Source organism: Squalius cephalus (assembly GCF_949319135.1).
Source record: "Squalius cephalus genome assembly, chromosome: 10".
NCBI classification, from domain to species: Eukaryota; Metazoa; Chordata; class Actinopteri; order Cypriniformes; family Leuciscidae; genus Squalius; species Squalius cephalus.
In genome coordinates this window covers 13,930,562-13,956,507 of record NC_137131.1, presented here as the reverse complement: position 1 = coordinate 13,956,507, position 25,946 = coordinate 13,930,562, and the positions used below count along the sequence as shown (strand labels likewise).

General features: G+C 35.7%; 1 protein-coding gene and 1 long non-coding RNA gene across 2 annotated transcripts; one reads left to right on the top strand and one right to left on the bottom strand.

The window, feature by feature from the left end:
* Positions 1-15,327: 15,327 nt before the first annotated feature.
* dmrt2b (doublesex and mab-3 related transcription factor 2b) lies at positions 15,328-19,789 on the bottom strand. Its single transcript, XM_079884948.1, has 3 exons — positions 19,201-19,789; positions 18,352-18,448; positions 15,328-17,166 (listed from the first exon to the last, which is right to left on the bottom strand). The coding sequence occupies exons 1-3, from the start codon at positions 19,501-19,503 to the stop codon at positions 16,487-16,489; spliced, it is 1,080 nt and encodes a 359-aa protein (XP_079741074.1). The 5' UTR covers positions 19,504-19,789; the 3' UTR covers positions 15,328-16,486.
* On the top strand, positions 19,326-23,286 carry LOC307166523. The gene is made up of 3 exons (XR_013822646.1): positions 19,326-19,886; positions 20,866-20,984; positions 22,067-23,286. It is a non-coding gene; the product is annotated as an uncharacterized lncRNA (long non-coding RNA).
* The last annotated feature ends 2,660 nt before the right edge of the window (positions 23,287-25,946 follow it).

Genomic DNA, 25,946 nt, shown 5'->3' with positions numbered 1-25,946 from the left:
ATTCTTCACATCTTCTTTTGTATTAAGCAGAAGAAAGAAATTCATACAGGTTTGGAACAACTTGAGGGTGAGTAAATGATGACAGAATTTTCATTTTTGGGTGAACTATCCCTTTAAATGTCATTAGAAAGCCTACAAGGAGCTTTGTTCTTGGGCCAGTTTCTGCCAGTTTGCTAACATATAATTATCATACTTCACACCTGGCAGTGCTGCTAACACTTTACTCTCTGTCTGGCAAATACTGGCATCAGTTAGTTTCTGGTACTCTCTTACATAATAATCATAATAATAATCATTTTTCCCCTGGCTAACTCAATTTATTTCAATCAACAATGCATATATAAATGATATCCCAACATAATATGCATATAATAAACATATTATGTTTCCGCCTATAATTAATACATGATGTTAGCTATAACTGCATGATTTGTATGATCTACAACTGTATATTTCTGAGATATGGAATTTACTTTGACACAGTCACCTGATGACAGGTTACTGTTAATTGTAATGTAGAAACATGCATTTTCTGTAAAGCTGCTTTGAAACAATATGTATTGTAAAAAGCGCTATACAAATAAATATGAATTTAATTGAAAAATCATTATGGAAAGTACCCATAAAACGTGTATTTGTGTGTACGAAGTATATTGGATAATATAATTTAAATATGTAAATACTATTTTACTTATCCCATAAAATGCTAATAGGGGGCAGTTTGAGGCATGTTATCTCTAAAGTTGTTCAGTAATGTTCAGTATAGTTTCCTGAAATACTCAGCTTTTTTAAGCCAAAGCTCTGCCTATAAACTGGCTTTCATGAATAAACTTAAACGTTCATAAATAACTAATAAATAACAGTAATATTAAATATAAATATGCACTGGAGTAAAAAGGTTTGACCTTAAGCCCCAATCTCCCCTATGCTTTTAAACACAAGTACTAATGAGAGGCCCCTCTAAGTGATGACTGACCATCAGTGTTTGGGGTCTCTTCAAACCCTTACCCTGCTATTTCCAGGGTCAGCGGCAGTGTAAAACAGTTCAGACCTGCATGCCCGGGCTTGAGCCATGCTGTGAACATGTTACTGATGTGAAGGGTTGTTCTGGTCTGCTCTCAGAAGGAACTAAGAGACACAGCTAGACTGATCCCAAACTGAGGTGGCGACTCCACATGCAGTATGTACAGATAAGAGCACAAAGGCTCCTCTCCTCTGTCCTTATCCAGTGTTAAAACAGCAACGTCTGCACCACAGAGGTGATGCCAATCACTGCATGTCACTCCCATGAAGCCAAAATGGTGATCAGGTTACGCTAAGTGAAGCCTCCACTTATTGAAACACTTTGCTCAAGTGCCTCTGATTTGTTCAAACATGTTGACTAACTCCTTAAACTTCTTCAGACTTCCAGAGTGGTGTCTTGGTGGTGTGTTTATCTTGGTTGTTGTGCCTGTCCTCATTACAAAGTTGGTGGCTTCAAGGTAAAGTTGACGTGTGGTCTGGCATGATGTAGAGGTTCTTGTGTAAAGTGGATCACTCTAAGATCTTTCTCAAGTCCTTCTTTGTAAACTGAAGTTGGAGGATCTCCTGCAGTGGTGGTCCGTCAGTGGAAGCAAGGGAGGATGAGCCACCTCAAAAATGTATTCTAAATGAAACAACCCTAAACGGATAAAATGAACTTGTTAATGTACCTGTAAATTACAATGAATGCTAGATGAGGCTGACTGCTGGCTTGTCTGATTAGTAAAATTACCAATAAGAATTTATATTTAAATGACGCAACATAATTTGTTCCAGACAGGCTGAGGGATGGTGTATTGTGCAATGTTGCCCTCAAAAACACAGAAAGCAATTCAGATTGTACAGGCATGAATTTTCTTTCATGTCTTTGTGTAATATTGTTTATTCCCCATGCATTTTTTTTTTTTTTACTTCATTAAAAACTGTTAATACATGGTTAGTGTTCACAGGCCTTCTTGTTATTCAATAAAAAAGACTGTCTTTGTATTAACGGTGGGGATTTTCAGTGGCTTCGTCTGCAAATTAGTTATGGCAGTAGATGGAGACAAGTGACTGTCTTTGAGTCATTGAATCATTCATTCATCCAATTGGTTTGAAAACACTTGTTTAGGAACAAAACAGGTGAATTATACTCACAAGAGAGTCATTTTATCATTCACTCAACCCATTCATTAAGGAAGTTATTGAATCCTTCATTAAACCAATTCATAAAAAAATAAAAACCTTATTCATACAGGAACAAAACACAACAACTGTGTTGCTATGAGATACGTAACATGCACTGGCTTTGTTTGGAACTATTTATACAGAAGAGAAAATGGATGAAGTATAACTGGCCAAATGTAAGTTAATTAAAATTAACGTCTTATTGAACTGTTGTATAAAATATGACATTTCATATCAGAACAACAATGAATCCCCATGTGAATCCAATCATTGCTCATCTTTTTTAACAAAGCTGCTGTCTTCAGAGATTTCTTTGGCTCTATAGAATCTTTCACTCCCAATCGAGGTGCTGCTAGTTTCCACACAAAGGAAAACTAAAGCTAAATGGTTTCATACTGATTGCAGGTCTGTGTGGTGCAGACTGATGCAATTTGACAGTACCTCTGGCAGTAATTGGCACTTATAAACACTGAGCTGCCTTGTGTCATCACTCCAGGTTCCTTTCCACTGCCACCCTGAGGAACCGATCAACACTTACTTTAATGTGCATGAAAGAGACTGGTCAGTGGGCACACATACACGTTTACGTTTTTAAAAAAAGACTCACACTAAGGCTCTGATGGTTTGCATGAATTAAATAACCTTGTAAAACAATTTCAAGGTGCTATAGTCTTCTGAAGATTGTGTCTTTCTGAGCACAAAATCGCAATTTGTCAGTAATTTGGGACATGCCTCATTAAAAAGCAAAATTAAGCATGTTTAAGTGCAAATTAATAAAATTGTAAAGTGATTTATCGTGGTTGAAAATCACTTTAGAAACATTTTAGTATATGGTCTGAGGTGTAAAGTGGTTTAAATCGAAGTCTGATTTTACAGTTTTCCTCAATCGCTTAGTCTCAATTATTCTCACAATAATAAGTTCAGATCTCTAAACTATTTGTTTCTTGTTTAAACCAGATTTAAATTTCTTGTTAATTTAGGCAAATTGTTTGTTTTGGCAATGTGCAAATAAGTACAATTTCCTACCATTTCAATTGGCTTAACTATGACATTCTTTCATCATGTGAGCCATCACATGCACAATGATCAATGCAGTTATCAGAATCTGTCAGACATAGCAGGGCTACCATAGTAATGAAGTACAAGGAATCACAATATTACCAGTCAACCAATCAAATTTGGAAGCATATACTGTACATGCATGGAGCTTGCCTTGTTGTCAATGTGGTAATTTTCTTTTTACTATATGTGATTTTACATGCAAGTGTAATTTTCTGTTTACATGCAACACATTAGCCTACTACATAAATACCAACACATTCTCATGCAACACATTCTCATACCCAAGACGTCACTTTTTGTCACTTTCAACCATGCTTCAATATCTGACGCTCAAAGCATCCTTTAGCGTCCATATGTGACGCTTCGGTTATGGGTAGGTTTAGGCGTCATGTAACTGACGCTTTCGAAAGCGTCAATATCCGACGCACAAAGCACCCTTAGCGTCAATATGAGACGCTTCGTTTATGGGTAGGTTTAGGTCTGTGGTAGGGTTATGCGTCTCATATGGACGCTAAAGGGTGCTTTGTGCGTCGGATATTGATTGAATTACAACATTTTCCAGACATGCAATTAAGCTGTGATGTCCTACACAACAGTTGTGACAATTCCACTTACAGTTTAGAGAATGTTAAGTCTGTTTTAAAAAAAATGAGCCAAAGGGATTGAGCTAGTTAGTAATGTATTTATTTATTTATTAAATGGATTGATTAATTGACTTATTTATTGTTTGTTTGTTATATTTACAATTGCTGTTTCTGTTATTGTTATTTTTCTTATAGAATTTTAACTTAGTCCAGAACACAGAAAATATGACTTGGCCTACATAGACTTTTCTATCTTTTCACCTCAACAGATAGCCTATCATGATTATTATTTTTTTTGCCCGTTTCCTCTGAACCAAATGAAAGTTTAGAACAACCATTGTTACATATCTTTTCACTCTCTGGAGATGTGAGGTTTTCTTCTCTTTGGGAGATTTACTCTGATAACATCAGCACACATCAACGGGTGGAAAGATCTAGTATTCCAAACAAAGACGCGCATCAGTCAAGGTTGGACTGGAGCAGTGACGAAACAGAGACAAATGCTCAGTTCTGTTTGTGTGTGTGTGTGTGTAGACGTCGAAGCTGACACGCATACTGACAATCAGGATGTCATCAACACTCGAGGGCCCCCTCACAGAGTAAAGCATAGAGAAACACTAGATTAGATTCCATTTGTGAGAGTCTGATAAACCAGCCAAGAGTCAGGAACGAGTCCATACAATATTCTCCTTATCAGCAAAGCCAAAGATTAATTTAAGTCCAACACTGTGATATGGAACAAACAATCCCATTAAATGACTTTACAGTTGTGTTTTTGCCACAGGCTCGGTTTTACAAGGTAATGGAATCAATAACTTTTAATTGTTTTGATTTTCCGCTTGCTTTATTTCCAATCTCATATTCTTGTTTTTGATTAAGAAATGCACCGAATCATTTCTCAACACATATGCCAAGTTAAAATGGTCTAGAGCTATAGGCATTCTCAATGCTTAAGTTAATAACCAAATGCTAGCCAGAAGGCAAAACCCCTAGAGAGAAATATATAAATGCACATGCATAGAATACACACACACCACAGACTCCATTCATGGAAATGGTGTACTAGTATGTCAACCATATTGATTACACAGCAGCAACTGTGATTGTGTGATACCATAACTGCATTCTATCAGGCAGGGGGCGATGTGAAGGATATCAAACTGCCCTTAAAGGGATAGTTCACTTCACTCCTCCCCCCAGAAAATAAAAAGAACAAAATTCTGTCATCAATTACTCACCCTCATGTCGTTCTGAACCAGTAAGACTTCCATTCATCTTCGGAACACAAATGAAGATCATTTTGATGAGCTTTCTGTCCCTCCACTGACAGCATTGACACTTTGATGCTTCAAAAAGTTCATAAAGAGATCATAAAACTAATCACATAAATTGAGTGGTTTAGTCAAAAATGTCTGAAGAGACATGATCGTTTTATATGACGAACAGTCTTTTATTCACACATTTATAAATGACATAATTTTCATTTTTTGGTGAACTATCCCTTTAAGTCTTTCATTTATCTTCAGAACACACATGAAGATATATATATGAAGTTATTTCTTTCCCTCCATCAAAAATCTATTCACCCAAACTCTGATTGTTTAAAACGTTCTTAAAGAGATTGCAAAATAAATCCCTATTAATCAAGTAGTTTAATCCAAGTCTTCTGAGGAGACACAATCACTTTATATGATAAACAGATTTAATTTAGGATTAATTCACATATAAACACATACATAGAGCACTCAAATATGGTAAACAGAAGCTCAACCGTACTTGCTTGACGAGTTAGAACAAACCTAATTGGTTCTTGCGGAAGCTCAAACGTGCTGGCGTGAGACGAGAATGAACCTCACAAGGATTGGTTCATTCATGTCAAGCAAGCATGTTTGAGCTTCTGTTTACCAAATCTGAGTGCTCTGTTCATAAAATTATCTTTATTTGTGTTCGGAAGATGTATTAAAGTCTTATGGGTTTGGAATGACATGAGGGTGAGTAATTAATGATCAGTCAATTTAATCCATTATGATTTTCACAGCGCTATTGCTTATAGTAATCATGCTTGATGATAGCAATTTGATAAATATTGTGTAATAAAATAAAAGTTGTTTAGTACATCTAATGGTATAATGGGAGTCAAGGAACTAAACCTGCCCAAGTCATTGTAAAGGGAAACTAAAAATAAACACTTCACCACTCGTTTGAACTCATCTCAAGTGTCAAGAGTAAATATCTGAGAAGTGCAAAATGAGCTGCCTCAGGAAATCAAAATAATTATGCATATAAAAAAGATAGCTTGGCCAAGCCACTGCATTGTTGAACACCATCAGTTTTTCAACCGCTGTCGGTGGAATGTTGGCCTGTGTGAAGCCTCTGAAAATAAACTTAAATAAAACCGCTATTTGACAGAAGTGTAAGAGTTCGGGCTCTCTAAGACTTCATTTCCTCTCCTCCGGGCATCCCGGCAATCACAGGCCAAGCTCTTTTCAGAAACCATCTCTAGACTTGATATTCATCCTGAATATATTTTGGTCTTTTTTTTATTACATCTGATATGCACATTGAGTGCAAGTCTATTCCAAAGATGAAAAGGACTTCAAATACTTCCTGAAGGGATACACAAACAAGAATTATTTCATCATCAACATTTTTTGCTGTTCAAATATCTCTGAAATATCTTTTAGAGATTGCTAGAATCTTTTCCTATTCTTTCTTTCTGTGTACCTGATGGAATGTTGAGCACACAGGCTGTTGCGGGTTATTCACAGGCTTTTAAAATGTCCCTGACCCAAACAAATTACGGTTAAGTGTTTGAGAGCCTGACTGAGAGAGAGCTGAATGGATGGATTCTTATTTAACCAGTGATGGAGAAATAATGGTGCTCAGACCTTCAGGGTCTCTATCAAATGATGACATGTCTGCTTAGGCTGTATGAATGTGTAAGAAAAACCATCCATTACTTTAACTGGGAAAAGTGTTCATCTGGTAAGGGAAGCAGTCGTTGTCCACAGGCTAATCTCTTGGAATGGTAATGAATTAAGACTAAACATTTGAAGGAAATTGAGTGCTGAGTGCTTAAATTAGTAATCATTCACATAATGTCTGAAGATCTTCAGCATCTTATATGAGTTCTTTTGTTTCTCTGTAAGAAAATAAGGACAGATAATTCACATTCAAAATATATTTTTTTAAACTTTTAAGTGCAGTAAATGCATTGCCATAAGAGTATTTTTGACTGATCACCTTAGCTCAACTGATAGGCTCTATATATGACACACCATGCTCTTATCAGAATACCATGCATGGCAGATTTGTGCTGGTTCACTGCCTGGTCAGAGGGTGGTTGCTACATTGGGGAAACCTTGTAATGAGACCTTGAACCTACTCAATGCGCTGAAGAGGCAGATCAAGTGGGCTTGGCCTTCTTTTATAGCAGCTAAGCCCTGCTACATGGTCACATCAAGGCCTGGAACCCACAGTATGTGAATCCAAGATTTAGCCTACAATAGGACTTTTGCCACTGTGATATTTCCACACACTTGCTTTGTCAATTTATCTCTTCTCTTAAATGAAATGAAATTACTATATATATATATATATATGTTTATATATATGTTTAACAATAACAATATACTGTATATATACATATATATATATATTGTTAAACATAAACAATTTGTATATATATATGTACAAATTACTTTTAATAAAATTACTTTTTAAAAAAAATAAAAAAATATATATATAGATATATATAATGTTTTATTTTTTTTTCAATATGTTATTTTAATTTAGAGTTAGTTTTCACCATGATTGTTGTTTTTTTCTTTCTTTTTTAGTTTAGGTCTGAGTTTTCAGGGCTTTTAAATCAAAATTAACAGAGTAGAATTAAATCTGTTCATTACATGCATCTCTCAGATTTTTTTGGTACCTAAACATAATTTATTTCTTCTCATATACTGACCCACAATATATATATATATATATATATATATATATATATATATATATATATATATATATATAACTTTTTTTTTTTTTTCATGCAACAATTCACTGGAACACAAAAACTCTCCCATAAATATGTAGTGTACATCCTAAAATCATTGTGTCTTCAATAGGCTACCTGAATGCTTGTTATAGCACCAATAATGACATTTTGACTGAATGATAAAATCCCTGAAAGACAAACAAGCTTCCATTTGTGTGGAACTGATCCGTCCAAGAAACAGGTTTTGGCTACACTCAAGTTCCCCTCACACATATCTGTCAGCACACAAAGGTCAAGAGAGGAGATTTCCTCAACTGTTAAAGAGAAAGATTTCCTCAGTGTATGAACTTTACAAAATCATAATATATTGAGACATATTCAGTTCTGACAGTTATTTGATTATTTTGCTAGATTCTGCATTATTGACAGAATAATCCAATTGATGCATTTTAATATGCATCTGGCTTGTTCTTAATATTTTTTTTCCTTAATGAAATCAGATACAGTGTCATAAATGTCACAATGGCATCAATTCTTTCACCATAGATAAGAGCTTGCCTTGTCGCACCTGTCAACAATCCAGTCATGACCAGAATGTTTTGGGCTTCGTAACGGTGAAACAAGATAGACCCATGTGTAAGAACATGTTCAAAGCAAGTACTTTGGTCTAAGATTTCAAACATTTGGCAGTACCCCAGTGCGTGAAACCTGGTAAAGTTGTGTTGGTCAGAGCTGCTAGGAGCACAGTAAACTTCCATGTGCCATTTGGGACAGGGAGGGCAACATTTTTCCTATCCCAACTCAGAGAACACTCTCGTCTCATTTCTGCCATTCCCTCTATATTCATTTCATCACCTTCCCTTGTGGCAAATAGACCGTCCCCCAGGTGCCTGTTTCCATGTTGTAAATGTTTTGTTATCCAGCTTCCGCAAACATTATGTGGAATTGCTGGTGCAAATTGCTCCACTTGTTGATTTATGTTCTGTTTGGCTGGCTGGAACAGTTCAGGGTTTGACGTGCCGAGAGCATCTGGTGCCACAGGTTAATTGAGGGCGATTAAGGTGATTAATAGCTTTGTTTGAAGTAAAAACACGAGACAGAAGGGTTTGTGTTACAGGCAAAATGTTCTGCTGGGGTAGAAGCCATCAACAGCCTGAGGGAGAGGAAGCCACAGTCGTAACAAATGTTAGGGGAGGGCAGTGGTGAGGTTGGTGAGTATAGCCTGAGGTATGAGATACAGGTGAAAAGCTCCAGGCCAAATGTTAGCTAGTTATGGAAGCTAGTGCATGAGCTGCGGAGGAAAAAGCAATATTGACTCGAAGGCTGATTCATATAAAGGGACTCTCTGTGTTGACTCCATTTCATTATTATCTCATGAACCAGTTCTGGCAGAGCATATGCTTTCAAACTAGTTTTTCACTGATTTGACACAGTTAAGGTATTTAGAGTGTTTTTGAATGATTGGTATGTAGTAGGAAAGTTTGACTTATTCAAATAAGGGGTATTTATACTTGGCCACTGCATGCATTTTTACTAATCAGCTGTCCAATCAGGAAACAACCAAATTTAAATGCCCTCCAAGACACATTCGAGACAGATTACCTGGTGGTTTGAGATGCAGGACTATAAGGCAAGTGTAAGGTACACTCAAAATGTGTTTAGGCCTAAATTTAATATTTATGTGTTTGAATTGCATATACATTTTCCATCCATTTGGATTAAAAACACAGTTTTAAAATAAACTAATAAACATAATGAGATGCATATTTGTCAGTCATATAAATTAAACAGGTAAGATTTATGCACTCTAAAAAAGTCATGGTTTAGTTGAACTATTTGCATCTGCTGCATTTGATTTTTTTATTTGACTTTTGCTGCATTTCCATTTGTAGCAGAAAGTTCCTTGTATTTTTAATAGTCCTCCTCAAGTCTCAAGTGATATGTCAATAAATATGTTAATGGTTTTGTAGTATACTTAGTATGAAATCAATCTATTTTAAATACATTTTGGTATACGTTTTTTTCACCAGGGTTCTTCCCAAACCTGCTGATGTCTTCGCTTAGTATTTTAAGATTTAAGAATTTATTTATCTGCATTAAATTTCTTTGCTCTAATTTGTTGGTTTTATGTTTTCTCTTTTGATGGATTTATATAAATAGACAATAAAAAAGGTCTGATTATATTCCATAACTGTATGCAGTAAACACCAGACTTGCCATATATCATTGCAATATATATCCAGATCTATTAGAATGAATTGCATCCCTTAATCCACCCTGTGGTTTCCGTTACTCTCAGAATTCACAGCATGGATTGTGGTGTCTGTAATAGTAATCCAGTTAGAATAAATAGCCCTTAAACATGGTGTTGTTCTTGGCAGGTGAGCCATCTGTACAGCTGCAGTGAATACAGGGTTTCTCTGCTTTATCACACCATCTCTCCACTCCTTCATTCTGCCAACTCAACACAGTCTCTTTCTCTCTCACTGTCTTTCTATCCATCTGGTGCCTTCTCAGTCTGTCTGTTGCTGCCTCTCTTGCTGTCTCCCTCTCCACATGTCATTTCTTTGCTCTAACTGCCTCTTAGTTTTCTCACTCTTTCTCTCTGCCAAGCCACTGTCATTTCTCAACCTCCCACATCCTTCTGCTGCCCACATTTTTACCCAGCATCATCAGTAAAGGTTTATGTGTAGATAACCCTTCCTCTCCTCCACTGGAGTCCGATGCTGGTGCAATTAATCATGTATAAGTAGGTGCCAATACTTCTGAATGCCATTTTTATGGTGCACTGACCACATAATACGCAGGGGTGGATTGGCTTTCCTGGTTTCTTGGGTATTATGGCCATCCAGTGGTTTAGAAATATGCTTAAAGGCCAACCAGAAATAAGGAGGGGGAATACGGTGTTAATGGTTCACAGTTGTTTTCATCTGTATATTACTTTATATCACATTAAACTCCCAAGGCGTCCATGCAAGGCATCCATACCATGCCTGAGGGAGAGCAGTTGAAACTGGAATAAGAATTATATGCTAAAACGCTTAACAAGCACATGGATACTCTGCTATTTGTGGTCCTAGAAGTGTCCAAAAATATTCAGAACAATATAAATGATTAAGCAAAATTAAAAACGAAAACAATAAAAATAATTTCAGGAATAGTTTTATACCAATTCAATTGATTGCATTTACCATTAAAAACCCATGTATATCTGAAGTAAAGTTCTTCCCAAAATGAAAATTATGTTCTTATTTACAATATGTCATTCTAAACCTTTATGACTTTCTAGCTTTAGGCCAAAAAAGTGAGTGGTAAGTTAGTTCCAAAGTAAAAATAACACTATAAAATCGTCATACAGAGCACTTTAATAATAGGTTTATGTTGTTTTACATACCCCCACTCATTCTTTTCCATTGTATGGAAAGGAGTGGCCAGGAAAAATTTTCATGAATTGACCCTTCTGTTTCACTAAAGTCATATAGATTGGGAATGACACGAGGTAAGTAAATAATGACAACATTAATTTATTTTCCTTGTAATTACTACAATATTGTATTAAAATTCCCTTAAGCTAATTTATTTAAGGTTCCTAATTTAGTTTTGGAGGTCTCCTGTAATAAGTTTACATACATTGAAGGTCAAAAAACACTTTAAGTATTTCATAATACACATTGCAGCATCACCTCTTTTTTCACAGTGTCTGAAATTGTTTGATAAAGGATTGACTGTCTCTAAACCCCTCCTTTCTGAGAGCCTACTCTGCTCTGATTGGTCAGATGGCCCAGTCTGTTGTGATTGGTCTTACAGCACGTGTCGGAAATGAAATCCATTACCATATCGAAATTTCAGCTCCAGAGGCTTCTTCAGCACTGGTACACAGTGATAAAGAACAATAATGATGGCGTTGGTTTTATACCGTATCAATTCAAGCCTGAGTCCTTATCCTTTGGAAGTGCATCCAAAGTGGATTTGCTTTCACATCGCAGAAAACAGCGTCTTTTTGATGTTTATCGACTACACAAACTAAACTATTCCAGGCTTCAGCTACAACAAGCAAAGTGCGGGTCAAAGTGGACATTGTTTGTGATCAGCCAATGAAGACCATAGACGGGCATTATGCAAATTAGTTTGAAACCTATGGAGGTTAGTGCAGGGAGTAAGACTGGAATTACTGATGACTTATTTCAGGCAGTTCAGAATCGGTTCTTTCTTTTGGGAGACAGTAACTCCATTTATCGTGCACTTTGATCTTTAACACTTTGCAGACCTTTTACATTCACAAACATCTATATTACACACTACATAAGAGGTAATATCCAAAAACGCATAATGGAGCACTTTAAACGCCATTGAAAATAAACAGTTTTCTATGCCTTTAATGTCAGTAATATTATCAAATAACATTTTTTTTTATCTATTGTGACATTTTGAGCTTTCTTTTAACTATTCTTTAGACTGGAGCTAATAGAGGACAGGGACAAAGAAACAATGGCGAAGTCTTGATTTGTCGCCAAACTTTTACAGTTTCAGCTCCATAATTTTTTCAAAGTCTTCCAGTGGTTATAGAATTTCTATGTTTCTACTGATTCCACATTTCTCAATGAATGACAAATAGTTTGAACCTGAAGAGTTTGCAGAGTTTGAATGAAGACTAATGGGCAGAGCATATTGAATCATGCAGAGTAATGGCTCCGGAGGTTTAACATTCAAGAAAGTCTGTGCTTTGTGTTGAATTGGAAAGGTGGATTTTAGGAACTAGGCGGCCCAGGAGAATGTAACAGTATAGCTACACAGCTGCTGCAGTCAGCACAGGTTTGGTGTTGGCTCCAGACGAATGCCACAAAGCAAGAGCCTCACTTTAGGGGACATGAAAAAACGGACTCCTATGATGGAAGTGGAGGAACCCTTTTCACCCAACAGTAATGTTTTAAGTGTGTAAAATTTCAATCCCACAGTTGGGCTCTTTTAAAAAAGCATGTCTGAACATATATGTATGTGCTGAGAGATTGGTTTTTGAATTTACAGAGACAACATTTAGACTGTAAGAGAGCTCAGATTTTCTTGTTGATGAATCAGTTTGTATCGTGTTGCTGGCAGATCGCTTATTCTGCAAATCAACTTCTAACAGGTTTACAGAAATTCTGTTTTCACCTAAACAGTCAGAATAGTGTAAAAAGATCTGTTGCTTCAGCATTTGTGACCGCAAGGACCTGAGAAAAAGCTAAACAGATTTTCACACAAGCTGGAACAACTTGAAATATTCAGTATTTTGTGTATTATTAAATGCATATCCCAAGTTGTGAGGTATACTTTGAAACTGCATAGGTAGTTTTGCAGATGCTGAAAGCAATGTCTTAGCCGATATTTTTTATAGAAAAACTGAGAAAATATATTAGACGCTTTTAAATATATTAAAACTGTGTTGAACACACACTCAAGCTTTTTGGCACTGGCTCCTTCATAGTTACCCACAACAAATACTTACATAGAAATCAAGACTGTAGAGGTTCTCTGCTTTGTGGAAACTGTCTGTTTATCTCAAGGCCAAAGACACATGACACAAGAGAGTTTTTTTATTGGACGCAGCAGGTGAGCGGCAGAGGGCCAGCCCACCCACACTGAAAGAGACACCCCCTGTTTGGAGGAAGAGGGGAGCCGTGTAACCCAAGAGCAGTGGGGCATGCAGGGGTTTTTCAGGGCTATGCATGCCAAGTGCAGGGTCTCAATCTGGCAAATTCTGCTAGAGTTGGGAGCTGGCAGCAGGATCAAAGCGGCCCCCTTGGACCTTGATACTAAATGTTGTTGATACCATGTCGGGAGAAAGAATATGCTGATATCTAGATTACACAAACAAGTTAGGGTGACTTCATGGTAGAGCAGACTGTGAGAATAAATAAACCTACAATGAGGGTTTGGGGTGCTGCCTTAGAATAACAATTTTGCCCATTGGTAAACTGTAATGTGGAGTCTACTCGCAAGCAATACTACAAGTGCATTCTCCTCAAATAATGGCATGCGCAAAATTCATGTGTCTGGGGTGTGTGTGTGTGTGTGGTTCAGGAATACCCTATGGGGACAAAATGTCCCCACTAAGATGGCAATATCCAAAATCCTTGTTCTTATGGGGACATTTTTTAGTCCCCACAATGAAAACAATTTAAATCATGCTAAATGATGGTTGTTGTTTTTTTCAAAATCTAAAAATGCAGAAAAGTTGTCTTTAATGGGTAGGTTTAGGAGATAGAATATATAATTTGTTCAGTATAAAAATCATTATGTCTACTGTGCCCATAAAACGTGAAAAAACAACCTTTTTCTTGAACACCAAATCAGCATATTAGAATGATTTCTGAAGGATCATGTGACACTAAAGACTGGAGTATAGGCCTAATGCTGAAAAAAAACCCAGTTATTTAAATTGTAATAATATTTCACAATATTATACTGTTTTTACTGTATTTTTGATCAAGTAAATGCAGCTTTGGTAAGCATAAGACACTTCGATTATTACCGATTCCAATTTTTTTTAACAGCAGTAATGTATTATGTATTATGATTTAGGGAGTATGCAAAAATGTTTACTTATAGTTTTCAAGTAAACATATTTTGTGACAAAAAAGATTAATATGGCATTGTTTTGAAGTACTATCCATTGCTCCTCACAAAAAGTATTATGACTTCTAGTAACTGAGGCTTGTGGTATCATGATTATCATTTGAAAATGCTAATGCTTTTCTACACACTTCTCATCAGGTTTATTTTATTTTATTTTAGTTTTTTAAAGTGGACCACAAGAGCGCTGAGATTTCCCCCCTCAGCCTACGGTTCCTCAGGAAGGCTCCTAATGTAAAGCCCCTATCTTCACTGGAAGATGTGCTGAGATATAGAGACAGACACAGTGTTGGGCATGATGCCATCACACGTTGACGCCACACGGTCCAGAGTTGTCAAAACTATCAGGCTTCCACATCAAAAAACTGAAATGGAAAATAAAGAAAGGATATAAAAGAGAGGATTTACATTGTTTGTGGGTTAAACTAACCCAGTCTACGGGATAGTGATACACTCCCAAAAATATTGCATAATGTTGCTAAGCCAATTTACTTGCCTATACAGAACTGAAAGGAAAAAGAAGACTTATGAACATCCTGATTAAGATGTAGAAAGTAAAGGGGGAATATATATATACTGAATAATTTGTTCTCCTGAGTTCATATTAAGAGTTGTTCTGCCTCTGAACCCTCAGGCACATGTATATTTCTGCTCACCCGTTTAGTTTTACACTTTGAGTTGGTTCTGTCTGGGAGTCCTTTTCATCGTTATTTTTTTTTTTAAATTTAAAATATTTTATGAACACCGCAGAAACAGTTCAAAGCACCTTTGTGGGAGCCTGTGTTACTTAAATACACAGATGTACAGGCATCACTTCAATCCAACCACCGTATGAACTACATCATTAATTCACATTAAAGGAAGAGAAGGAGAGAGACTAATCTTTTTTTTAGCACTCTTTCATTTGATCCTCAGCCACCTCTGAGTTTACATCAGACTTTCATTTTTGAAATTTAAAAATATGAATTTTTTAAATAGGACTAGTCATGACTATTTAAATTCACAAGAAAGAAAATCGCAATGTTTTTCTAACAGCACAAAATTTACCAAATATTTCAATGTAGAGAACAAGAGAGTATAAAGTGTAAAGGTTAGTAATAAGCATGTATTTATTCTACAAGATACTCTGTAACAATTTCACATTATTAAACAGGATTAAAAAACTTTTTTGGTTATAAATAAATCAAATATGTTTCAAAGAGTTTTATTAAACAAGATTATTTAGCTTTCCAGAGCAGTGCTTCTTTGAAACTTGTGTGCCAAGCTGCAAGATTCTCAATTTAAAGTACTTAAACCACTAGTTAGGTAGTTATAGCTATTTCCTAAAATAATTACATAGGCTATTTTATTTGGCAATAAAAAAATGTAAAACACTATTAGATTATATACCGTAATTTATTATTACTATCAGAGTATATTGATCTGGCATATTGAACAGACAAGTTTAATAGTAGAAGGATTTTGATTCCTTTAACCTAAAAGTTCAGCTTTGTACAATAAGTGACACTAAATGCAACTAATACAACTATAAACACCATATTTATAAAACGGGGACATAGACATAATGCACTTCTGTGCAAGAACGAATGAAATTGTGAATAATTTATGAACAGGTTTATCAATGAACTCAAATAAATCGGACTTCTCAACTTTACTTTGCTAAAAAGAGAGAGAGAGAGAGAGAGAGAGAGAGAGAGAGAGAGAGAGAGAGAGATTATTTCCTTCACTCACTCAACAGTGTGAACAGCATTAATGTGATGTGTAGCATAAAATGTGCACTTATGTAGCATTTTGGCACTCTACACTGTTACTAGATGAAAAAAATGTAGCCTGTCATTGGAAAATCGACATATTCAACAAATCGACAAATACCTAGAAGGTAATGTTAATTTAATATATAACTTGAAATGTTACAAAATTACAGTAACTAGAAATTATAGTAAGCAAGATTAATAAATGCTGTAAAAATGCTATTGTTAGTTCATGATTAATAATGTTAACAAACTGAACTTTACAGTAGAGTGTTAGCTTTGGAAAAAAATGATTCTTATCATCTCATGAGCAATGCCTCTACAGAAAAGGGTAATGGTCGTGTCACTGCTTTTTTGATGGGGTCTTTATCTGCACCCTCCACACAGTCCACGTGTCCCAATGACCTGCAGCATTTGTGTGGTGATTTAGCTTGTACCAGCATGTCTGCCATATTCACTGAGGGAGGAATGTCTTGCTTTGACATGATGTCAGCAACTACAATTTTTGGTTTGACAGACATATCAGAAAACCCGCTGTCCGGCATGTTTTTAAATATGTTGACACCTGGGCTTGTGCTGTAAGGCTGAATCGTATTGAAAATGTCCCAGTTCTCACACACTCTTAGAGAGATGCTATCTGTCAGTGTGTCTGTGCTGCAGTCCAGAGTCTTGGATTTAAGCACTTGCTGACAGAAAGGGAGATCACAGTCTGTCAAAGGTGGGCCGCTTTTAGACACAGGCATGTACGTGGGCATGATCGGGTCTGACAGGGGGAAAAAATACGGAGAGGGAACGGAGGGCACCACAGCCTGGAGGAGGAGCGCAGGCAACTCTTCCATCTCTCTTTGCCTCATCTCTCTTTCCAGCATCACAGTCTCCAGCTCTTTATCAGCAAACGCTCTCCTCTTCCTCATCCGAACACTAACTGGGGGTTGGTGGACTCTCTTTGGCCAGTCCTCCAGCACAGGGGGCTTGTAGCCTACAGTGTGACAGAGGATCAAGAGTCACATTTAAATGTATTTTTTACTTTTAGAAGAGTCTAGCAGATTAAACTGTTTTACATATACATTATATATATAAACGTATACACTGAGATACTGTACTTTGAATTCAAGTATTCAAGTAGAGACTCTAATCTGGATTATACACTACCGTTCAATAGTTTGGGGTCGGTAAGAAATATTGAAATATTATTACAATTTAAAATAACTGTTTCTATTTTAACAGATTTTAAAATATTATTTATTGCTGTGATGGCAAAGTTGAATTTTCAGCAGACATTACAGTCTTCACTGTCACATGATCTTTCAGAAATCGTAATATGTTGATTTGGTGCACAAGCATATTTTCTTATTATTATCAATGTTGAAAACAGCTGTGCTGCTTAATTTTTTTGGGAAACAGTGATATTTTTTTCAGAATTATTTGATTAATAGAAAGAACAGCATTGATTTGAAATCTTTTGTGACTATAAATGTCTTTACTGTTACTTTTTTCAGTTTTTCTTTTAAAAGGAAAAGCAAAGCGTTTGATGTCAACAACAAATAGAAAACATGCAAAGTGCTATGCCATATTGTACAATCTTAACTATGTATGATTATATGGTTACTTAATTTGTTTATTTGTATCTAGCAATGATTTTTCTATGCTGACCATGACCATATCAAAACAGATCTGTAGACCTTTCATTTTTTGTTCTGACACATTTGAGCACCACTGCCATAAAGTTCCTTTGAATGCATTTTGTAATTACTATGAAATTAAGTGCACAAATCATTTTCACCAACTTTCAAATGAATTAAAAATACATATCATAGACATATCAAGTTAAAAAAGTATAACTTCTTTAAATATTCTGAACTGAACAAAAACACATTAAGTATTCAAATTCAAATTTATGATAACAATACAATCACTTTGACCTTAATGTTGACAGCGAGAAACACATCAGGGAAAATCAAACTCCAAAGCAGTTATATGAGGCGTTTTTTTTTTTGTAATTCCTCTCACCATTTGCATAATTTTAATTACCTTACATAAACATAAACAGATTTATTCCCAACAGAGTGTTCTGTAGCATAACGGGTGAACTAATCCAGTTTCTCCCAATGTTGCCTTTCAGGGTGCAATTGTGTTAATGAGATGTGCGTTAATTAAGGCTTACCGTCTAGAATACTCTTTGCCAGGAGACTAGGTGCCCTCGTGTAGCGCTGGTAAGCTGTGCGTCTGAGAACAGAGGTATTTTTTTTACCTTTTTTGCCCTGTCAAAGAGAAAGTACAACTCAGCATTAATTCATGGGATAGATACTGTGAAAGGATATCTTAGACAACTTTTAAATAACTGCATATCATTTACTACTCAAAAGCAACACATTTATGTTACTTGCTCTCAATAATTTTGTGATACATTGATAAAGATGTGTATCACTGTCAGAAAACTTGGTAAACATTATTTTTTAACAATAGTATGTTTTGAAAACCACTGTAAAGCATTTTTGCATTTGTAGAAATATGTCAAAGTTCATCAAGATCAGAATTACCATACAATACCTTGAAGTACTGTACACAAATTTAGTATAATTCAGTTTAATTTTATGTATAATAGTACCATGTTATATATTATAACCATCTAATACCAGTACACCATACTGCCACAGTACATAAGTAACTTCTATGTAACAGACATGTCTTTTTTTCTTTTGCAGAAACATGATTACGCCTTAATACATAATTATATGTATATGTAACTCAATATACATAATTCTAATACATTTAAAATAATATATACATAATTCTAATGAATTGTATAATAATTATATAGGCTATATATAGCCTGTAATTTTTAGTAGCCAATAGGCATAGTTTGCTAAAAAAGTTTGAAGTTCAAGTCTGCTAAGTACAAAGCTGCTCAAATGCTTCAACAAAACACTGTCACTTTGTTTGCAAATAACAACATTTGTAGTTCCACCGGAGCGCACAGAAAGCTTTAAAAGACCCTGCTCAGTGAACCAACCTCTGTGGCCTGCTGTCTCCGCAGGGCGACTTGTGCTGCCATCACTCTCTGTCTCTCTACGACCAGCAGACAGTTCGCGCACTGACAGTCACGCCAGCGACACAAGCGCTTGTGGCCCTTGAGGCGCGACACGACGCCGTGATTCCTGCAGCGAGCGCACTTCGGGCTGCGGCTGAGCCTGCGCGGCGCTGGAGCTTCACCCGTCCTCATCCTCTCCCCGTCAATGTCTTCAGCACATTCCGCGTGGAGGGGATCTAGGCGGGTCACATCTACCTGTGAGTCTCTATCCGCTTTACTGGACATTTATAAGCCGTTGCATGAACCGACGCTGCTCATCATATGCAAGCTTGATATTTTCCAATTACGCAAGCAAAGGAAAGCCTTAGTGGAAACTGCAGGCAAGAGTTTTGAAATTGTAAGCCATTCAGCTGTGCTGGTGAATCTGGCTGTTTGCTGGAACTGGAAGGAGCCTCTCACCTGGCTTGCCAGTGGATAAAGCTACTGTCGGAATGACGCAGTGATTGATCTCATAGTTACCAAGTTTCAGCTCACCTTACCCACTTCTCAATATTTAACTTTCCTCGTTGTGAGTTATTGACAACGTCACGCGGTTAATGATGCAACGCAAACTCCTCCTATCTGCTCCTGTTACTCTGGGCTGTTACCTTTATCAACACAAGACAAAGGTTTGTAACCCACTTTATGATTTTTTTTTTTTTTTTTTTTTTTTTTCAGTTAGGGGAACTTCTTGGATGATTTAAAAGTCCCTAGTCAAATTTGTTATATCCCCTCTAGTAAATACATAAAAAGTGCTAAAATCAGGATAATTCCATTGTGCAATTCATAATTTCACATCATTTAATTCATCACTTCATATTAATAACAAAGAGTCCAAATTTCATTTCCGTCGTGACAATATATTTTTTAAAGATTCAATGTTTATTTACTGCTAGCTAACAAGCGACGAGTAAAAAGTGTCCCTAAATGAAGAATCATTCTGGATATTTAACCCACACTTAGTCCTGTGTCACACAGAATATTTTAAAAGTAGGCCTCATTCTTCAATGTTACAGTAAATATTGTTCCAGCTGTTAAAGTACAAGCCCAAAATACTAGATTATATGTATAGAATTATAATGAATTGAACAATATGTAGACTAATAATATTTTAGTCATTTAATGTTGGTGTGTAATGGTTAATGGCAGTTCCCTCACAGCAAACGTGTATATTAATTATTGAATTAAATAACATTTAGTCCCACTCCACAATTGAGTGTTTTTGTTCTCCCTCGAGCAATGCTTTTGAAATTCCACTAAAACGCACTCCATTCAAATGTAGGACACTTAACATTTACTCAACCTAGAATATCAACAGTATAATGTGCAGCAGTCTGCAATAACTCCAATGTTATACCAATCCAGTGAATTGTAATATTTTTGTACTTGCAATGTTTTTGTTTTATTGTTCATCGAACCAGTAGTGAATAACGTTGTTTCCATTTAATTCTATACCACATATGTCTCTTCAATATTTAATCAATTAAGCACAATTTTATTCTTGTCTTACAGTCAACAAACATAACTCTGTTCTCTGATTCCTAGTTCAGGATTTTAAAGACACATTATGTGCTCTCACATCTTCACTGCTGTTTGTGGTTTTTGCAGCTCTTAGTGGACAGTGAGATTGACCTCTGCGACGCCCCCATGTGGACGCTCTTTGTATCATCAGGACCTGCTGGGCATTAAATATTGTTACCTTGGGTGCCCCCCTCTGCTATATACAAGTAATCACACTCAGAAAAAAATATCTTTGGCATATTGTTAATGAAATGAATGTTGTTTCTGTGTATACCATTCATATTTAGGTATTATTATGATATTCACTATGGTAATACTGATCTTTAATTAGCATTTTATAATGATGGGTGCTGAAACTGATTTAAAAAAAAAAAAAAAACACACACACTTTGAATGCTATTATTAATATTAATATTCCCTGGCTCACATTCTGTATAATGTTGCACCTATATAGACAAGCCATCCTTTGAGGCCTCTAAACCTGTCAACAATATTAAGATGTTACTGTTTTCTGCTCCATTGACAGCTAAGAGCAAATTAATTGTAGATTTTATGTCATTAAAATCAATGTGTCAGATAACGGTGACAAGATGATACCTTATTCTCTTAAAAGATCTCATAACTAATATGCACATGACTTTGTTGCATTTTGGATTGGTGTGCGCACTCGCTCCTTGGGAGTTTTTTCTTTTTCCTTTTTCCCCCTAGGTATTATCTTTCCAAACTGTCAGTTCAATTGTTATCTCATAAAATAAATTACACGCAACATCATTTTGAAATGGAATAATTTTCACGGAAACACCTGCATCTTGTTTGCCAACATACACTGAGAAAATTTCAGCTCACTAAAATTGAAAACTGAGGTTTATTTGCTGCCTTTTTTAAAAAGTAAAATCAAGGTGCTGAAGTTAAACCTTTAGCATTAAAGTATTACTAAGCACACTGTCCACTTATTTGACACTTTGAATTTAATTACCAATGAAAAAAATCTAGTTTAAATATTTTAAAAAGTTGATATAGAAATGACAGATATTTCAAGTTAAATATAAAAGATAAATCATAAATTATATAAATGGAAACATTATGGTTTTACAGTGCGTTTAATGCATAATCTGTCAGAATAAAATGTTCAGCACTCTAGCAACAATCATTATGAGGTAAACCTAGACTTTTTAAAGTGCTTTGACTTTTAAACTAAATGGTGCTCTGAATGTTAATCACTTGATCTGTGCCTCCTGTTTCTCCTTTAACACGAACTATTGCAAACTATTGTTGCATCAAAATGAAGAGGCTGTTTGGCATGGGCACATGTGAAACCTTTCTTCACACATGCCAATGTGTGTAGAGAGGCTGGAGGGGCAAATCTGGAGCCTGTGAAGAACTTGGAAACGTGTGTGCAGTGGCAAGACTAGTGCTCTCCACGCCGCCTGATGAAATGCTTAATGACCTGAAGAGAATCCCGAACCCCCGAAGTCAATCGCCGCAGTCAATTTGAGCTGACATGCACTGTTGATGCTTGATCCACTTATTTAGTTTACTTCTTTGTACATTTCTTTTCTTCTCTCACTCTGTTTTTCTGCTCAACAACATCCACGGGGCTCAAGCTTTACGCTAAGACGTCATGACAGGAGAAGTTGGTGGGAAAAGGTCTTCAAGGGTTTAAAACTTTCTGGGGTCAATCTGCTTGGTATGAAATCAGAAATGGACAATTCTTATTTTTTATAGTACTGTTTTGCATTTAAATGATTAATACATGAACATCATTATTAAATTCATGTGTTTAACTTGGAAGCTGTAACTTGGATACTTGTCACAACATGGAAGAAAAGACTATCGCAACATCCGTTTCTTGTCAACTTTAAAGCTAAACGACTGTAAAAAAGTGTTTAATATAAGTTCCCTTACTGTGAAAAACTGTAATAGATCTAATGAGACATTTCAAAATACTGTAAAATGTACAGTTTTTGGAAGTGAAAAAAAAAAACAAGACATCTTACAATTTATAGCGAAAAAAGTAAATTGACATTCATTTTTTCTTCGTTTTTTTATCAGTTATGTTAATAAATTAATTTGTTGCATTATTTTAGTGTCTTGTGTGTTACCTTGATGTTTTGTATTTGTATGACGTCTATTATTACTTCAATTTGTGGAAAAGTTACTGAGGAACTTTGATTCATGATGTGGCTTTTTCTTTGTGGTCTTAAAGTGCTTGTCAGTATATTAAAAAGGTAAACTTAAAACTGTAAACTTAAGTTCAATGTGTAAAATGTAATATGTTGTTTCTGTATTTTTATCGTAAAGTTTTGGCAACAGCTACCTTTTTTTTTACCTTATACTACACATATTTTTTTCTTTTTTTTCTTACAGTAGTGGGACACTTTCTAAAAATTTATTGTTGGTCTTGTTTTAAAATATGATGCTATGGTATTTTGTGAGAGGCCACAATTCTCCAATACGCTGCAATACATTATACAGTGGAAATGGGAAATATTAAATACAAAAAACTTTACTTGTTGTCTCACTTTACCTGTATTCATCCCATTTTTATGCCGCAGTCTTTCTTAAGGAACAGACTTAACATCACATTATTTATGAATGCATATAATATTAGCATACTTTCTTACTGCACTCTTTGCCTGTTATGTACTGTATGTGCTCACCGCATGTGTCCCCAAATGGAGGAAAAATCAGTGTAATTATGGCTTCTCTTCCAGCAGAGTTTGACATCTCACAAGATACATTCCACCATCTCTTACTAATGCAACCACTGTCGGAAGAGAATGAGAATATGATGAAAAGCGAATGAGAAACGTGTCAGAAGGCCTATGAATTTCTGCCAGATTCACCACAGGTTAATGAGATCTACTAAATGTAAAAAGCAATATGCAAATGCAAAGGAGCCCTCCACTGCCTTGATGAAGGATTCTTCACACAGAATCTATCTTTTTGCCTTTCTGATGTGTTGGTCTGTATTTTGTAACACTCTCATTTCTGCCTGTGTTTTGTGATGCACTTCTGCTATCTGCTTCTCTCCTGACTTTGCATTGAAACAGCAACGGCAAATAACACAACACTGTACAGCCAAGCACAGGCTGTCTGGAGTTCTGGAGTTCTCTTTTACAATGTTATACAAGCTGGGCAAATGGCAGCGACTGTCTGAGAATTAAACAAAGACAGAGCGCTGAAGCCTCAAACCCCTCCCCTATTTTCACAGCCAGTCTAACAGCAAGGAATATGTGAGTGTTTTGCATTGCAAAACATATCATTATGCCAACCGTGATTATTCAAAAAGATTCAGCACTGGGGAGCAATATTAAACAGCTTTAATATAGCTTTTTTTTATACCAGACACAAACAAAACAACAACAAAAGAGGTACATTTAATTAACACTGCATATTTAAAAAAAACTATATTAAATATTAAAGGGAGTGATTTTACCAACATAGTCTTTGGTCTTTGCACGCATTCTTGAAATAATTTTGCTGCTTGCTAAATAATAAATATTTATGCATTTTATCAAGCCGTATGCTAAACATAAACACAGGGGACCGGTTGCTAGATAGAACAATTATGATAATTAATATCTTCTTTCTCTTTCCTGTTGTTTTCCTCATGTTTTCTCCATCTTCCTTTTAAAGGATTTGTTCACTCCCAAATAAAAATTGTCAATATTTACTCACACTCATGTCCAAATCCGTATAATTTATCTTTCTTACATGGAGGAAAAAATTTAATGAATTGTATGTTTGCTCTTGTCTTTTCCGTGCTGTTACATGGAACAGGGTTAGGGTTAGGGTTAGGGTTAGGGTTAGGGTTAGGGTTAGGGTTAGGGTTAGGGTTTCAAGCTAAAAAAAGAACCAACATAAAGATAATGTCCCAAATGGTCCCATATGCTGTGTACACGTATCTTTTAAGTCCAATTCAATGAAAAGTTCAGATTCAAAAGAATGATTCATTCATGAATCGGACATCAGCACTGTTCATGAAGCGGACATGCTGCTATAAACTTTCACTGAATAATGACTCTTTTCACTGAATAATGATTTTGGTCTGTTCTTTACACAAAGCTATGTTGTATGGCTTCAGAAGACTTGAAATGTCTTCCCAGTTCCAAACAGTCACGGCGACATTACATCACGAAAGTTTGGACTCAGAAGAAGATCTCGAGGACTTAGGGTTCCATTTGGGATAGGGCCTGTGGGTATTTGAACATGCTCACTGTTCCCTCAAAGGGTTAGTTCTATGAATGAAAGTCTTATGAGGTTGGAACGACATGAGGGTGAGTAAATGATGACAGAATATACATTTTTGAGTGAACTAACCCTTTAATGGAAATTCTGAAGCACGAAACATAACCACGTGAGCCAACTCAATACACATCATGCAAAAGATGTTTTAAAAAACAAACTTTTATTTAACCCTTTCATGCATGAATTATGATAACCTCAGTCAGGATTTTTTTTCCTATGTGTTTTTATTGCTCTTAGGGCATGAAAAACAAGAATTGATTTTTTTTTTTTTTTTTTTACAAATTTTTCAAAGAGATCTTCAGATGTCCATTTGAGTGGACAGCATGCGGTTATGGTTTAAATTGAAGATATACTGTATTAAATATAAGACAATAATCAAACAGATAAAGTATGTGAATTTAACAAACTAATCAATGCAATTATATCAAATCATGTGAAAACTATAAAATATACAAAAAAATATATAAATGCAAAAGATTGCAAAGGCTTCATACAACTTCATACAAGTTGCACTTCGCGTATCTTTGATATCAGAACATGAGGATGTGATTCCATCAGAATTTTCTACAGCCTGTCAAGGTACAACTGTGGAAACCACTCAGATGCTCCCTCCAGTGCTCCAGAATATGGATATTTACTCTTATTAGCTGATAATTCTGATTATGTTCAAGATGGACATGCACATTTCTATCATAGCCCTCCTCTGAGAAAACCTAGCGATACGTTTTTTCAATCTCATCTGAAATGATCAGTGTTGGGGGTAACGCATTACAAGTAACATGCATAACACATTTAGATTACTTTTTTTGATGTTACATGTAAAATAATGTTACAAGCAACATGCATTACCTAATCAGATTACTTTTTGATCTAACAAATAATTAACTACAAATAATGTGCATTACCTAATCAGATTA

Coding starts and splice junctions, on each gene's coding strand:
- dmrt2b (XM_079884948.1), bottom strand. CDS start 19,503: ATGTCCAGTAAAGCGGATAGAGACTCACAGGTAGATGTGACCCGCCTA. Junction 18,449..19,200: donor GGAGACAGCAGGCCACAGAG/GTTGGTTCACTG, acceptor TCTCTTTGACAG/GGCAAAAAAGGTAAAAAAAA. Junction 17,167..18,351: donor GGCAAAGAGTATTCTAGACG/GTAAGCCTTAAT, acceptor GTCACACTGTAG/GCTACAAGCCCCCTGTGCTG.